General features: G+C 46.5%; 1 protein-coding gene across 1 annotated transcript; it reads right to left on the minus strand.

Annotated features, from left to right (window-relative positions):
* Positions 1-1,579: 1,579 nt before the first annotated feature.
* IGFALS (insulin like growth factor binding protein acid labile subunit) lies at positions 1,580-6,640 on the minus strand. Its single transcript, XM_043977466.1, has 2 exons — positions 6,563-6,640; positions 1,580-3,902 (listed from the first exon to the last, which is right to left on the minus strand). The coding sequence occupies exons 1-2, from the start codon at positions 6,576-6,578 to the stop codon at positions 2,089-2,091; spliced, it is 1,830 nt and encodes a 609-aa protein (XP_043833401.1). The 5' UTR covers positions 6,579-6,640; the 3' UTR covers positions 1,580-2,088.
* Between the last annotated feature and the right edge of the window lie 11,139 nt (positions 6,641-17,779).

Genomic DNA, 17,779 nt, shown 5'->3' on the forward strand with positions numbered 1-17,779 from the left:
GAAAACACCTGAGAAGATGTAGGTGGTAGAAACAGCATCACAGGTTGGAATCTCCATCTTAGCAGTATTCTTCTACATCTTTGTGTATCATATGTATGATTGGAAGGAAAGGACCTGGGATGTGCTTCTCTCATGTCATCCCTCTAGGACAAGAATAGGAAGTTTTACTGAAGGATGGAGGGAAGAGTGGGTGTCACACAAGCATATGAAATGGGACACAAAAAGAAAAACCTACTATCTGGCATAATCCCTTAGATATTCATTCACCTGATCTTAAAACACGTAGTATCCTTAGGTATCGTGCCATCACCAGCTTGCCTACTGTGCTGAGGGGAGAGGCTTTGAGATTCCAGTAGCCCCTGATTGCTGATTTTCAGAAGAAAATTCTGCTGGGACTTCTAGGTCTGAGATCATAACTCTAAATCTATTAATATACCAGTTGGGTAGGGGGCAGCTAGGTGGCAAAGTGGATAAAGCACTGGTCCTGGATTCAGGAGGACCAGAATTCAAATCTGGCCTCAAAACACTTGACACTCGCTATGTGACCCTGGGCAAGTCACTTGACCTTCGATGCTTTGCAAAAACAAACAAACAAAATAAAACCAATTGGGGAAGCACACAATTCAGTGGAATAGATCTGTTTAGGTAGCTCCATCTTCGTGACTTGCCATACAGTTTTTCAGACAATAGCTTCAGTTTCCCTAATGACCATTTTACCTTTACAACAGATTTTTCTGTTTAGGAGACAGGTGGATTTGACAAATTTTCAAATCCATTGAACTTGGTTAAGAAAGTAGAAACCATTGTCCAAACCTGTTGTAGGCTCTAGAGTCTCTAGCTTTCTTAGACTGGGTAGATTCAGGGTGCCATTTCAAGCATCCCTCCTTGAACCATGAGGCACCAAGGCAACTCAGCAAAGTGTGGGCAGGGGTAGGGAGAGTAGGTATGGGTATGGGTATGTGTGTAGAGTGACAATTCTTTAAATTTGGTGTCATTCAGGCTTTCCTTTACTCAAGAACCATGTGTAATTTTGTGCATCATAGCCTGAGAAGAGTGTAGACTGTTGTGAAAAGTTAATTAAATTGATTAAAGAGTTCTGTTAGTTATTATGGGGTTAGAAAGTAGAGCCTATAAAGTTAAAGGAATTGGAATGATAGAACCTAGAAGTGATTCACTACTAAACTGCAAGTGTATGAAGGAATCCTAGCAGAAGAATGTTGAACAGTTCTGACCTACTGCCTTACAAAAAAAAAAAAACAGCACAAAGGAAATCGATTTGAAACAGCAACAGAAAGGAGGTGAGATGTGAGAAACAACAGCCTGAATGTCAGAACTCAGAGGATATAACTACTGTCAGGACTCAGTACCAGAGGATATAACTACTGGAGAACTTTTTAGAAAAATTAGACAGTGATCGATGCTGTGTAACTGAAGATGAGAATTGGATAACCTCTGTATGTTCCATTCTACTTGAGGATTCTAAGATCGGTCAAGATGAGCGAGAAGAAACTCTGACCTGGGTTAACCCACTCTGTATCATTGTCCCTCCATTTGACTTGAGGAGGATAACATGTTATGCTTTTTTTTTTTTTGGTGAAATTGCTTTTAATTAATAATGAGCATCTTTTTGGATAGGAGTAGAAACTGCTTCATCCACCCCCTTTCCCCATTGTGATTTGCTATTCTTTCTGGTCACAGACCTTTTGGGGACTGCCAGTGACCATCTGTTCCACACCCACATAAGACCAAGTTGGATGGCAGAGTCCAAAGAACCTGTTCGTACCTTGGCCACCCAAAGGCCGAGGCATCCCACTGGAGTTAAGAGAAGCATGGGGGGGGGGAAAGGGAGTTGAACTATGAAGTCATCCCTTTGTCTGCTCTGGTCTCACACGGAGGCCTGAGGAGCACCACGCAGCTCAATGAAGTGTTCAGACACCATTTGCTTGAGCACTGGGGGGGACTGGCTCATCGTTTTGGTTTTGTTTTGGCTGGTACAGTCAGAGTCACCCCTAAGGAGTGAGTAGAGTTGATTCCGCAGCATAACCATAGGAAACTCCTGCTTCCACTCAGGGGAAGTTAGGTATGAGGCTAACAGTGAGCAAAGTGGTCCTCTCCAACATCACGCAGGTCAAGGCCAGCCACCTCCGGGGGGCTCTGACAGGTGAGGTTATTGTAGGTATACACAGGAGCCTGGCAGTCATCTCTCTCTTGAATAGCTTGGACAAAGCGGGGCACCACGCTGGGCTTCCGCAGGGAGAACTCCTTCAGCCCCTTTAGGGAACAACTACAGTTCCATTTGTTTCCTTCCAGCCACAGCTGTTCTAGGGCTGGGAGCTGGGGTGAGAAGTCTCTCAGAGAGTTGTTCCTGAGGCTAAGATACCTGAGGTTCCCCAGAGGTGCAAACAGGCCATCAGCTATGGTTTCTATGTGGTTGTGGGAGAGGTCAAGCCAGAACAGGCGCAGGAGGGAGCTGAAGGTGTCTGAGGAGAGGTCTGCCAGCTGGTTGTGGGAAAGAAGCAGGTACTCCAGGTTTTTGAGACCGTGGAAGAGCCGGCTGGAGAGGAGCGAGAGCGCATTGGACGAAAGATCCAGCTCCAAGAGTTCATGCAGCTCCATCAGGCTCTGGTCCTCAATCACAGAGATGCTGTTGTGCTTCAAGAAGAGTCGCCGTAAACCGGGGAGGCCGGAGAACGTGTGCCGCTGGACCCTGTTAAGGCAGCTGCCCTGGAGGTGGAGGCTGTGCAGTTTGCTGAGCCCCTTGAAGACCTGCTCGGGGAGGCTTTTGATGCAGTTGCTGGATAAGTTCATCACCGCCACATTGAAGAGGCCAGGGAATGCGCCAACCTTGATGTCCTGGATCTGATTGTGGTTAAGAGTGAGGACTTCCAGCTGGCCCAGCCCCTCAAATGTCCTCTCCCCGAGGCTCCTGATCTTGTTGTGCCCGAGCTGCAGCTCCTCCAGCATCTGTAGGTCTTTGAAGGTCCTGGGCCGGAGGCTGGCGATAGCATTGTTGGAAAGGCGCAGGACGTGCAGACTGAGGAGGCCCAGGAAGGTCTCCTCATAGAGGACACCGATGCGGTTGTGAGACAAGTCCAGCCAGCGCAGGGACCTGAGGCCCAGAAAAGCCCGGGGCGCGATGGTGCTGATGAGATTGTGGCTCAGGTAGAGCTTCTGCAGCTTCAGCAGCTTGATGAAGACGTTGGCCTTGATGCTGCGGAGGGCGTTTCCACTCAGGTCCAGCTCCCGGAGCTCAGTGAGGCTGCAGAAGAGCGGGGGCTGCAAGTAAGCCAGCTTGTTCCCAGCCATGACCAGTTCCCGGAGGTTGGGCAGGTCATGGAACAGGGTGTCTGGGAGAACCACCAGCGAGTTCCAGCCAAGATTCAGATCCCAGAGGTTGGAGAGCCCGGCGAAGAGGCCCTCTTCCACCTTGCTGAAATAGTTGTTGTTGAGGGTCAAGGAGACCAGGTTCTGGGTGTGCAGGAAGGTGTTGGGGGCGAGGTATTTCAGTTGGTTTCGTTCCAGGTGTAGGTGATACAAGGCCCTGAGTCCGTGGAAAGCGTGCGGCTCCAGGCTGCCCACCTGGCTGCTCTGCAGGTTGAGGAAATCCAGCCCAGAGAGGTTTTTGAAGGCACCTGTGGGGAGAGTGGTGAAGTTGTTGCCGTCCAGCCACAGAGCCTTGGTGGTGGCAGGCAGGTCAGCAGGGAGCTGAGTGAGGTTTCTGGAGCTGCAGTATACATTGAGCTCTTCACTATAGTCATCATAGCTGCAGGCACAAACACCAGGGCATTTGAGGAGCTCCGGATCACTGGGCTCTGCTCCCTCCGGGCTCAAAGAACACCTTGCTCCAGGGCACATCATTGCCCAGGGGAGCAGCAGCAGCCGCACTGCCAGGGGAATGGCTCCTACAGGTCACGAACAAAGCACAAATTAGGGATGGCACCAGGACTGATAGATAACTGCATCCATTCACCCATGCAAACAAAAATAAATGGCAAACCAGTCATCTGATGGTTCTCTGTAGAAGGAAAGGAGGCTTTAGGGGAATCAACTCCCCCCCCACCCCCCACCCCTCAGCGTGACTTCGGAGAGACAAATTCTTTTTGGGCCTCTATTTCCCCAAACCTCTAAAATGAAAGGGTTGGATCCCTTAAAATCCCTAAAATGTTTCTGGTTCTTCTGTGGCACTGCAGTCCCCGAAAGCTCTCCCTTGTGAGTGTATTCCTTAGAGCTTCCCCTCCTATTGTTTTATTGGAGGGGGGGAGGAAGCTCATAGATGGGGACTTATCCATCCCATCGTCACACAAGTTCTGAGCATCTTGTTTTGTCCTTTTGTGCATGAGTTCTACTCCAGAGCCAAATCTCCACCTCAGAGCCACCTGCCCTGGTCTGTGCATCACAATCAGCCCCGCATTCTGCCACCACCCCCACCTCGGACCCTAGAGTGAAGAAGAATGCACCCCTCTGTTCGAAGGCTGGGGCTTGTAATATCCCTGTCGGAGCACCCTTCCCCCACCCGCATGGCTCAGCCCAGGGCTCTCCTGCTCCCTCTTCAATACTTGTGGGGACACCGGACCCAAGAAGGCTCAGGCACTGAGTTTCAGGATCTGTGGACTGAGGGGTTCGAGGAATATGACTTTGCAGCTGTCTTGGCTCTTTAGCCTGAGCCCCTGACACTGGGAGAAGATAGAGAGAGCAAGAAGGGAGGTGCAGAGAGGTAGGTGCTGCACTTTGGAGGCTGGAAAGGGAAGAGCACGGGGGCTGAGCCATCACCCCTGGATTTGAACTCCTCCATTTCAGATCTCTAGGCCTTGCTCCCCTGTGGAAGGGGCATTCTTGTTCCCAGGATCTCACTGTCCTTTTCCATCCCTTGTGAAGCAAGTCAAGAAGGGAAGGGGCCAAACCTTAGTTATTGTTCTCTCTGTGTACTTAGCACACACTTAGTTCTCAATAAACAGTAATTGAATCCATAAGCTCAATAGAATTTAGAACTGGAACAGATCTTAGAGACCAATTAGTCTAACACTCATTTTACAAAGCAGGAAACTGAGGTCTGGTGAGGGAAAGGAACCTGCCCAAACTCAAGCAGTCGCCAGACATATTTATCACAGACACATGGAAGAGGCCACATTGACTAGGAAGTAAGTAACAGGACTGGAATTTGAACCCTGACCTTCTGATTTAAAACCTAAATCTCTTTCTGCTGAACCAAAGTGAGCTGTCTATATGGGCTCTAATTTGTTCCAATCACAAAGGATTGTTGGATGCCCTCAGACCCCTCAGGACTTTGGCCAGGGGTCCCACAAAGAGCCAGGTGCTTTAGGGGCAATAGGATCTAACAGCGGGATTATTTCACCACATAATGTGACAAAGGCAAGGTAGTTCTGAGGCCTTTCAGTAATCATAACAACACATTCATAGAGGGCTTGAAAATTTACATGAGCCCTTTCCCCACAACAGCTCTGGAAGGTGTGCAGGTATTTTCATCTGTTATCTTAGATGGGGAAACGGAGGTTCACAGGGGTTCAGTGATTTACCCATAGCCACCCAGCTAAGCATTAGAGGCAGGATTTGAACCTTGGTCTCTTGCCTCAGAGTCCAGTCCTTAGTTCTGTTGTAAACTAGAAGGTCCTTATCCCCTGAGGCAAGAGGGACTGCTTGTGAAAGTGTGTGTACTCCCAGCACTGCCAGAGGAAGGCTGGCCAAGGAGGGCCGGAGCCCCCTATGGGAACCCTGGATTGTCCAAGTAGATGCAGGTGTGGCTCAGTCATCCTCTGAGTGTGTCTGCTCCCTAAGCCTGCTCCTGTTCTAACTCACTGAGGAGTCACGGAAGCAGGGAAAGGGACCTTCTCCAAGGGACTATGGCCAGCAGGGTGAGAGAACATCTCAAGGGGCTGACAGGGAGGGAAAAATCCCAGTTTTTCTCTGGATAGGGATTTAATACTTGTGAGATGTTGGCAAAACCCTAAGCTTGCTCTCTACTCCTGAGTAACCCCCTACTGCTTCTTACTCACTTCTGCTCCTTTAAGACCATGTGTGTACATAAGGTGGGGGGGGGGAGGGGAGAGCCCAGGCTGAAGCACAGAGACCCTCCAGGGGCCCTTCCTACCACCTCTCCCGCCCCCCCCCCAGCCACATTCCTGATCCCACGCACGCTGCCACCTCTCCAGCTGAGGGGCTGACCCTGACCACCTGGGAAGATTCCTATCCTTCCCTATCCCTGGCCTCCACCACTGCGCTGGGAGGGGACTATAGCCCAAGCCCTAACATTTACCCCGACCCCAGCCCAGGAATATGAATCTAGCTGCCCCAGAACCGAAGGCTTCACCCAGGTTCCAGGACAGATTGTTCAGGGTGTGGGGTCCCTGGAAAGATGGAGTTGGATACAGGAGGGAGCCGAGGAAGGCAGGAAAATCTGGACAGCCAACCTATGCTCCGGCTTTCAACTGTGAAGTAGAAGGAAGTGGGGGGTGGGGAAGGTGTCTCTCTGCAGGAGGTCCCCGTGGAAGGCAGTTTGGTCTGCTCAGTGTCCAGGGCACGGGGCTCTCGGTACCCCCCACCTTACCTTTCCTTTGGGTCATCCTAGTGGAGGCCAGGCTAGGCAGGAGGGTGCCGTGGAGCAGTGCTGTTCCTGCTCTCTGGATTTCCCCACTGCTAGTAGTGCAGCAACCACCCTGACACCCAGCCAGCACAGCCCAACTTGGCCCAGGTTTCTTTAACCCTCCAGGTGCCAGGTTGGACTGGAGGGAGATTGTGTGTCTGGGCGGGTGCGGGGCACCTAGGAGAGGGGCTGCTCCAAGTGCCTTCTCTCATCCCTAATTCTTTCCCGCTGAGTCAGAGGTGCTTGGAGCAGCATCTCTAACTGAAAACAGATGCCCAGAGCGGCTCAACAGAGCTGGGGGGGTGGGGGCTTCTAGGTTGGGGGCAGCGTAAGGATTAAATTAGCCGCCTCCGGTGAGGCTCACTCCGATACCTGGCAGGTATGGGGAGTCTGGGTTGAGAAGCTGGCTCTGTGGGCTCCCAAGAAGAGCTCAGCCTTCTTTGGGCTACTATGCCAGGAAGTAGAAGATTGCCCACTTTGGAAAGTTACCCCTCTCCCTTCATTAACACCAAATCCCAAGGATCCCACACCCCAAAAGCCAAGTACAGCCTGTGGTTCAGGGGCGACTAGATTCCTGCTCTCAAGCTGGATCAGAGAAGATGCTGGGCCTTCAAGGGGATTGGGGGCAATCGGGGAAAATTGGGGATCGCTCAGCGTCCTCAAAGGTCCCTCCTCCCAGCTCTAAATGGGCAGGCTATGCCAGGGGTCAAGAAGCTGCCACCATGTTTCACCATGAGTCTGGCTTTCTGGACCGGATCGATGAACGACCTGCCCTTAGACTGCAGTTTCCCAAGGGTTCTCTTGCTGTCTTGGCCTTCTATAGCATCTGGGGGATGGGAGAAGGGGGGCTGTCTGGCTAACGGTGCCTTGTTCTCAGGCTTGGCCCCTGCCTCTTTGGGTGACCTCAGTGTAGCCCAAGTCTCCTCCCCTCCTGGCTGGGATGGATTGAGCTAAGCACAGTGGCTGCCCAGCCTCTGGCCCTGGGGCCGCAAGCAGCCCCCTCTTCTAGGAAAGCCTGGCAAGGTTATTCACTAATCCATGTTTGTTTTCCCCAGTGGCTGTTCTCTTACATTGGGGGTGCTGAGCTGTCACAGAGGCAGGCAAACGAGGTGATCATTTTTTTCCCCATTAACAGACCAAGCCAATGATCATTTCCTAGCCTAGGCCAACCTCAGGTGCCCTGCCCCTGAGGTGAGTCAGTCTTCTCAGCTCCCTCTGCCTGCCCAAGCATACAATAAGGTTCTTTGGCGGGGGGGGGGGGGGGGGGGGGGGGGGGGGGGGGGGAGCTTCTGGGCAGAGGCTTCTGACCTTCATGGCCAGGAGATACAAGGATACAATGGTAGTGCTTCTTGAAGCTTGTGAAGCACTTTGTGTTTTATATCCTCTCATTAGAGCCTCACAACACCCCCAGTGAGGTGGGGGCTAGAGGCATATATCTCCATCTTACAGACGAGGAAGCTGAGGCTCGGGCAAGCCAAAGGACTTGCCACAGATTTAGAGTCAGGACCCCCCACTGGAGCCTCTGGCTCACCAGATCTAGGAATCTTGTCATGTCCAAAGGTCTTTTGTATGTCCTTAAGCTCAGGGACTATTTGTGAGGGTAGGTCAGAGCAGCAACTGGTGCTCTTTCTATTATGGGAAGAAGAAAATGAAAATAAAGCCAAGACCTCAGTTTGAATCCTGATTCTAAATCTTTTGGCAAGTCCTTTGGTTTGTCTGAGCCCCAGTTTCCTCATCTGTAAAATGGAGATAAATGCCTCTAGCACCCACCTCACTGGGGTGTTGTAAGGCTCTAATGAGATGATATAAAACACAAAGTGCAAGGGGCAGCTAGGTGGCACAGTAGATAAAGCACTGGCCCTGGATTCAGGAGGACCTGAGTTCAAATCCAGCCTCAGACGCTTAACACACTTACTAGCTGTGTGACCCTGGGCAAGTCACTTAACCCCAATTGCCTCACCAAAAAAAAAAAAAAAAAGGGGCATCATAAAACACAAAGTGCTTCACAAGCTTCAAGAAGCACTACCACTGTATCAGTGTATTGTGTTTCTGTCCCTCTACAAAGATCCCTCTGTCCTTTTCAGGCCTCGCCTCATAGGCCTCTGGCTCAGTTCTCCATGAGCTAGGAGTCACTCACACGGAGAGGGGAGAGCAGAGCTTTGGCTCGCTAAGTTACCACTAGGCCATGGATCCTAGGAGATACATGACCGCCCATCCCTTGCCTCCAGTCTCTGCCTTGTTCTGGGTCCTTTTAGATTGCTCCCAGCCTCTGCTCTGCCACTACAGATAGGCAGCTAGGCATCTTGAGGGCAAGGACTGTCTTTTGCTTTTTTTTGTGTCCCCAGTGCTTAGCACAGTGCCCACTTAGTAGGTGCTTAATCAGTGTTTATTGATTGATTAAAGAGATGCCTGGAAGCCTTGAGGTTAAATGACTTGCCCAGGGCCATATGTTAATTTTGATGTCCTGTGCAAGTCTCCCTGATTTCAAAATCTGTCCTCTCCCTGGCTGCTCCAAACTGCTATAACCAGTCATTATGATTATATCAGATAAATTCTAGAAACATTACATTTGCACAGGACTTTATATAGGCAGGGTGTCCCAAGAGTCTTAGGCTAGGTAGTAGAGTATCAGGCCTGGGGTCAGGGAGATCTGAATTCAAATCAGGTCTCAGACACTAAATAGCTATGTAACTGGGAGTAAGTCACTTGTCTGCCTCAATTTCCTTATCTGCAAATTGGGGATAATAACATCACTGCCTGCCAGGGTTATGCCCTGCCTAGCACCTAGTAACCACTATATAAATATTGCTCCCTCATTTGATTCCCCTAACAGCTCTAGGTTATGCAAATGCAGTTTTCCCTATTACACAAAAGTGAAGTGACATTCCTAAGGTCACACAGTAGGGTGGAAACATTGAGATCAGGGATCTTTCTGTTTTGCTGCTCTCCTTTTATTCCAGACTGATTTCTCTTGTTCATTTGGTTGGTTTTTTGGTTTTGGTTTTTTTCGTGTGTGTGTGTGTGTGTGTGTGTGTGTGTGTGTGTGTGTGTGTGTGTGTGTGTGTGTGTGTGTTTTTGCGGGGCAATGGGGGTTAAGCGACTTGCCCAGGGTCATACAGCTAGTAAGTGTCAAGTGTCTGAGGCCAGATTTGAACTACTCAGGTACTCCTGAATCCAGGGCCGGCGCTTTATCCACTGCGCCACCTAGCCGCCCCCTCTCTTGTTCATTTGTGATCTTTTTTTTTTTTTTTGGTGGGGCAATGAGGGTTAAGTGACTTGCCCAGGGTCACACAGCTAATAAGTATCAAGTGTCTGAGGTCGGATTTGAACTCAGGTCCTCCTGAATCCAGGGCCGGTACTTTATCCACTGTGCCATCTAGCTGCCCCCATTTGTGATCTTTATCCATTATTTAGATGCCTTTTCCCAGGGCTGACACAACTCCTCACCCTAGTCCCTCCTTGGGCTCCTTCCCTCTCTTCCTGGTTTCCTCTTTCTCATGAACGCCATGATGCTTCCCAAGCTTCTGACCACACCCATTTTAACTCTGGGCCCTGCCCCTTCCCTTCCACCCCTAAGAACATCTACTCCACTTCCCTCCATGCTCTGGTATGGCCTGGCTCAGTTGTGTGCTGCTGGGTACCTCATTGTTGGAGCTCACCAGTGCCCCCTTCCCATCCCAGTGCCCCTGCACTCCAAATAAATCAATCACTCTTCTCATCTAGTTATTCTAAGTTAGAGAGCAGCTGGTCAGGACCTTTGGGTCTGGGAAAACCATGAGTGTGTGGCAAATGAACACCTTGAGTTCTCCTCTTTCTTTGAAATAGGGATGCTGCTGGGGCAGCTAGATGGTGCACTGGCCCTGGATTCAGGAGGACCTGAGTTCAAATCCGGCCTCAGACCCATGACACTTACTAGCTGTGTGACCCTGGGCAAGTCACTTAACCCCAATTGCCTCACCCAAAAAAACATTAAAAAAAAATAGGGATGCTGAAGGGGCTAGGGGAAGATAGGGCCATGATTTGGGAGGTGCATTGATAAGTGGTCAAAGAAGATCATCACAACTTCAGGGGACCCTAAGAGTGTGTGTGTGTGTGTGTGTGTATGAATGTAATCAGTGTAGCAAAGGGATAGTGAGTGTGGGGGATATGTATCCACACTACACTTTTTACTTCACTAAGAAGAGTGGGGCTAGGACCCATAAAAGTAAACCTCTGGGTGGGCTCAGGGGCTTTGATTGGTTCAACAAGGCTATATAGAACCGAGGGAGCTGGCTGCTGATTCACCTTTGAGTCTAGACACTTTCTCCTGTCCAAGCCAGGTAGAGAACAGAGCCTGGTTTCCAGGAAGAGGACACAGCCTAAGTCTGTTGGCCTCCCCAATCCTGTCCCTCCTCTCCCTTCTCCCCCTCGCCCCCTGCAGCTTTGTTCCTCCTCTTGCCATCAATCACCTTGAGTTTAGGAAGACAGGGAAGACCCTCCAGCTCTGGGAAGACCTCCCATGTCTCCCATTATTTCACCCTCCCTAAGACTTTGGTCTTCCTAGAAGTATGTCTCAGTCTCTCTGGCATCCCACACCCAAATGCCCAGGCCTTGTCCCCTGCTCTCCCACCTACACATTGCTCAGTGGCAATCAACTTTATCTCTTTTCCCTTTATTGAGCTTTGATTCTTTTCCAGATCATTTCTCGGCTTCTATTCTGAGAAATTATAGATCCACAGGGAGAAAGTCCACACCCAGAAAGGCCTGAGGACAAGTTTACACAGTAGAAAGTGCAGATTCAGCGGGATTCTGGGGCCAGAAATACTGGAACTAGGGACTTCTCAGGATTCAGAAACTCTGCTCGAGAAAGTTCTTCAACCACTGAGCTTTCCTGTCTGGTTTAAAGGCCTGAGCAAGCAGAGAGGTCAGTATCTCAGCATACACTGAAGCCTGGGCCCCATAGTACAATCAACAAAAGAAACCCCAAATTTCCTTTCTCCACCCTTAGAATACTTGTAGTTCATTAGACCCACCAAAGGAGGACAAAGCCCTCCCTTCTTTTCCTTAGGATTCCTTCAACTTCTCATTTCTGGGGTGGGATGCCTATTTCAAGGACACCTTATCACTAGCTTTTCATTAGACCAGGCCATTCATCACATCTGGGTTGAATGTTTGGTGTGAGAATAGAGAAAAATTCACACACACACACACACACACACACACACACACACACACACACACATATATATATATATATATATATATATATATATATATATATATATATATATATATATATATAAATTGGGGGGGGGCGGGGCAGTGAGGGTTAAGTGCCTTGCCCAGGCTCACACAGCTAGTAAATGTCAAGTGTCTGAGGCCGGATCTGAACTCAGGTCCTCCTGAATCCAGGGCTGGAGCTTTATCTACTGCACCACCTAGTTGCTCCCTCACCTATATATTTTCGAGGACTTGGGGAGGTAGGGTGGAAAGGAGCTTCATGTGCACGGGTGTGTGTTTGTGTGTGTGCGCTTCATTCTTTTTTTTTTTTTTTGATGAGGCAAATGGGGTTAAGTGACTTGCCCAGGGTCACACGGCTAGTAAGTGTCAAGGGTCTGAGGCTGGATTTGAACTCAGGTCCTCCTGAATCCAGGGCAGGTGCTCTATCCACTGCGCCACCTAGCTGCCCCCGTGTGCTTCATTCTGCACTGTGAGACAATGACCTTGATATCTAGAGAGGGATAGTATGTCTCATTCATCATGAGTCTTCTGGAATTGTGGTTGGTCATCATGTTGACCAGAGTTCCAAAGTTCTTTGTCTTTACAATATTGTTATTCTATAAAGTGTTCTCCTGGTGCTTCTCGCTTCACTTTGCATCAATTCATCCTGAGGTTTTTCTGAAACCATGCCATTTGTTATATTTTACAACACGATAGTTCCATCATGTTTGTTCATACACCATAATTTGTTCAGACAATAGATGGGCACCCTCTCAGGCTCCAGTTCTTCACCACAAAACAAGCTGCTATAAATATTTTTGTACATATGACTTCTTTTCTTCTTTTTTGATCTCTTTAGAGGTAGAAACCCACTAGCAGTATCAATGGGTTGGAGGGTATGCATGGTTTAATAGCTTTTTGGACACAGTTCCAAATTGCTTTCCAGAATATCTGTACCATTTATATTTCCATCAATTGTGCATTCATGTACCTGTTTTCCCATAGTCCCTCTAGCACGTCATTTTCCTTTTTTGGTCATCTTTGTCAGTCTGATGGATATGAAGTGGTATTTCAGGACAGTTTTAATTTGCATTTCTCTAATTATTAGCTAGATGGTGCCATGGACAGCAGGAAGACCTGACTTCAAATTTGGCCTCACATATTTAATAGTTATGTGACTTAAGGCAAGTCACTTAACCTTTGTCTGCCTCAGTTTCTCAGAGGCAATATTGAGATAATAATGGCACCTACCTTTCAGGATTGTTATGAAGATCAAATGAGACAATGCCTAGGCTTGTAGTAGGCATTTCATAAATGTTGTTTAATTTTTAATATAGAGCATTGTTAATATTAAAAATATGGAGAACCTAGGTGGTACGGTGGATAAAGCACCAGCCCTGGATTCAGGAGGACCTGAGTTCAAATCCAGCCTCAGACACTTGACACTTACTAAGCTGTGTGAGTCTGGGCAAGTCACTTAACCCTCATTGCCCTGAAAAAAACCCCCCAAAAACCAAACCAAAACAAAAAAATGAAGAAGAAGAAGAAGACGACTCTTCTTCCTGAGTTCAGATATGGCTTCAGACCCTTACAAGCTGTGTGACCCTAGGTAAGTCACTTAATCCTGTTTGCCTCAGTTTTGTCATCTGTAAAATGAGCTAGAGAAGAAAATGGCAAACCACTCCAATATCTGTTAAACCATACTAATTTCTACTATTTGGAAGAGAAAGCCAATCTTACTTAATACCATATTCATTTTAAAGTAAATGAAGTGAGCAGATTTAAAATCAAAGGTGTTAAGCTCTTCCAGCCAGCAAAACTCAAAAATGCTGCCACCAGGTCACAAAGAGTAGGACACTACTGAAAAAAAAAACCTGAACAATTGAGTGACTTGGCAGCTAAGTGGCGCAGTGGATAGAGCACTGGGCCTTTAGTTCAGAAAGACAGGAGTTCAAATTTGGCTTCAGACACTCACTAGCTGTATGACCCTGGACAAGTCACTTTACCTCTGTTTGCTTACTCCACAGGAGAAAGAAATGGCGAACTGCTCCAGCATCTTTGCCAAGAAAAGCACATACAGGGTCAAAAGTGTCAGACATAATTAAACAACAACAATTTTAAATATAATTATTGATAGCCTGGATTTCTTCCTCTGAAAAGTACCTGTCATATCCTTTAACCATCTATCAATTGGGGAATGGCTCTTATTCTTATAAATTTGAATCAGTTCCCTATAAATAGATCTGGGAAGTAAACTTCTTCCCTTTGGGGCAGGTAGGTGACGCAGTGGATAGAGCACTGGCCCTGAAGTTGGTAAGATTTGAGTTCAAATTTTACCTCAGACACTTACTAGCTGTGTGACACTGGGCAAGTCACTTAACCCTAATTGCCCTAAACATCCAGAACCATCTCCACTTGTCCTGATAATATATCTTACCACTGGACCCAGATGGCTCTGGAGGAGAGAGTGAGGCTGGTGACTTTGCACAACCCTTCCTCACTTAAAGCCAATACATCGCAAGTCATGACATCTGTCATGGTTCTCTTCAAGAACAAAGGACAAACAACAATATGGATCTCACCCTTTATGTCTAAATCATTTACCCATTTGGAGTTTGCCTTGGTATATTGATCTTTAACTAATTTCTGCCTGACTGCTTTCTAGTTTTCACAATAATTGTAATATATTGAGTTCTTGCCCCCAAAGCTGGGATCTTTGGGTTTATCAAACACAAAGCTACCATGCTCATTTACTTCTGTATATTGTGTACCCAATCTTTTCCACTGATCATCCTCTCTTTTCCTGTTGTTGTTGTTTAGTCATTCAATCATGTTTGAGTCTTTGTGACCCCATGGACCATATCTTCCATGGAGTTTTCTTGACAAATATTCTGGAGTGGCTTCCTTTTCCAGTTCTCTCTTCCTATGCATTACTAAATTGTTTTGATGATTATAGCTTTATAATATAGTTTGAGATCTGATACTGCTAAGGCCCCCTTACTTCCCACTTTTTTTTTTCATTCATTCACTTAATATTACAAACCTTTTTTTCTCCTTCCTGATGAATTTTGTTTTTATTTTCCTAGTTCTATAAAGTTATCCTTTGGTATTCAATTGGTATAGCATTGAATAAGTAAATTAATTTAGCATGGTCATTTTTATTATGTTTGCTTGGCTTACCCATGAGCAGTTAAGATTTCTCCATTTATTTAGATCAGTTTTTGTGTGAAGACTATTTTATTTTATTTTATTTTTTTGGTGAGGCAATTGGGGTTAAGTGACTTGCCCAGGGTCACACAGCTAGTAAGTACCAAGGGTCTGAGGCCAGATTTGAACTCAGGTCCTCTTGAATCCAGGGCTAGTGCCCTATCCACTGTGCCACCTAGCTGCCCCAAGACTTATCTTACTGCATTCATGTCATTTCTGTGTGTGTCTTGGCAGGTAGACCCACAAGTGTTTTATACTTTATGTAGCTATTTCAAATGGAATTTCTCTATTTCTTCTTAATGGACTTTCTTGATGATTAACAGAAATATTGATAATTTGAATGGGTTTGATTCATATCCTGCAACTCTGCTAAAGTTGTTTCATTTAGGTTTTTTTCTATAACTATGATTCTCTATGTATGTCTTCTGGAAAAGTAATTATTTTGTTTCCTTTTTGCCTATCTTTTTTCCTTTAGTTTCTTTTTCTTATTACTATAGCTAGCATTTCTAGCACTGTATTTAATAATGATGGTGATTATGGGTATCCTTGCTTTACCCTTCATCTTACTGGAAAGGCCTCTAGCTTATCCCCATTACAGACAATGCTGGCTGTTTTAGATTAATATTACTTATCATTTTAAGGAATGTTCTACTTATTCTTTTTTTTTTTTTTTTAGTGAGGCAATTGGGGTTAAGTGACTTGCCCAGGGTCACACAGCTAGTAAGTATTAAGTGTCTGAGGCCGGATTTGAACTCAGGTACTCCTGACTCCAGGGCCGGTGCTCTATCCACTGCACCACCTAGCTGCCCCCTGTTCTACTTATTCTTATGCTTTCTAGTGTTTTCCACATATCTTGTCAAACGTTTTTTGTGCACTTAGTGATATAATCATATGATTTTTGTTGTTTTTTATTGATATGATCAATTATATATATAGCTTTCCTAATATTAAATCAGACCTTCATTCCTGGTATAAAACTCTGCCATCTTTTCAATGAGTCATGAAAAAGTTCTTAGCAGAAATGTGGAACATGTTCTCTTGTCTGAAAGCCTGTCCTCAGGAAGGCAGCAGCCTAGGTACAGAGACCAAAGAACCCCAACATGTGGTATAGTAAAGAGAGTATTTGACTGGGACTCAGGACACTTAGGTTCTTTTTTTTTTATGTTTGTAAATTGTTAGGTGCCCCCCTCAATTCTTCTCCTGCCCATACTTTATCAGTATTTATCATACTTTATTCTCATGCTGAGCATCCTACTGTAAAGTAGAAATAATCTGATAATTCACCTACATCTTAATGTAAATTAAGTGAATTATCTCACTTAGATTTTAATTGTTTTTTTTCGGGGCAATGGGGGTTAAGTGACTTTCCTAAGGTCACACAGCTAGTAAGTGTCCGACACTTAGGTTCTTTGGTTTGTTTTGGTTTTGGTTTTGGTTTTGTGAGGCAGTTGGGGTTAAGTGACTTGCTCAAGGTCACACAGCTAGTAAATGTTAAGTGTCTTAGGCCGGATTTGAACTCAGGTCCTCCTGACTCCAGGGCCGGTGCCACCTAACTGCCCTGACACTTAGGTTCTTTTTTTTTTTCCTAAGTGAGGCAATTGGGGTTAAGTGACTTGCCCAGGGTCACACAGCTAGTAAGTGTTAAGTGTCTGAGGCCGGATTTGAACTCAGGTACTCCTGAATCCAGGGCCGGTGCTCTATCCACTGCACCATCTAGCTGCCCAGCACTTAGGTTCTTAAAGAAGGGTACTGAATCTTCCAGGAGTCTCAATTCTGCCATCAACTTACTGTGTGACACTGGAAAATTAGTTTCTCTCTGGGCCTTAGTTTTCCCCTCTAAAATGAGTGGTTAGATCACTGAGGTCCCATCCCTTCCCTATTTCACAATCTGTGATCCTCAGATTCTAAAGGAGTTGAAGAGGCTTTCTACCTTACAAAAAACCACCTTCATGGAGCTCAGAGGTTACAGGGCATTATCCACATCCCTATGTCTGTTGCCTACAGGCAGGTAATATTTACATTACAGGAAGGTACAGGGAAGTAGCTAGGTGCCCACAGGGGTCCTCAGCTTACTAACCAGAAGTGTTCTGACCTTGTAAAACCCAAATAGCCTGTTTCATTATGATGAATCATGATGGAATTCTTGGAATTTTTTTTTTTTTGCAGATGATATCATTAAAATTCTACTGATGATTTCTTACTCTGGGGTGGAAACATTGTGTACATTTTAGATAAGGAGAAACTGAGTTCCCATACACTTTAGTGGCTTGCCTGGAATGAGGTTATCCAGGGTCAGAACTAGAGAGTTTAAGGGTTAGCAATCCCAGACCCTAAGACCTTGAATCCTTCAGTGTCATGAAAGTATTGCGTGGGATAATCCATGCAATAACTCCAGCAATCTGTAATGCTAAATGAGGCATGAAAGAGGCTTTTTACCTTAACCAGAAAGGAACTTTCGGAAAGCTCAATAAATTCAGGGCATCATGCATGTAATTTCCAGGCTAAAAGCATGTAATTTCCAGGCTAGAGGAAGATCTAGGGAGATAGCACAGTTCCTACAGGGGCCTTTCAGTTTACTAAGCAAGACTGTACTCATTGGTCAAGAAAAGGAACAGGGACTAATTTGGGGGACCATGGAAACCATCTACGCTGAAAAGAAGATCCTTTTTCTCAGATTTCCACAAGGAGAGCAGGGGTCAGTTTGGAATCAAATGATAAACATTTCCAATTCTAGACAGCAAAGTAAGGGAAGACAACAGATCCAATTCGGTAGCC

The sequence above is a fragment of the Dromiciops gliroides genome, chromosome 1 (assembly GCF_019393635.1).
Source record: "Dromiciops gliroides isolate mDroGli1 chromosome 1, mDroGli1.pri, whole genome shotgun sequence".
Taxonomy (NCBI): Eukaryota; Metazoa; Chordata; class Mammalia; order Microbiotheria; family Microbiotheriidae; genus Dromiciops; species Dromiciops gliroides.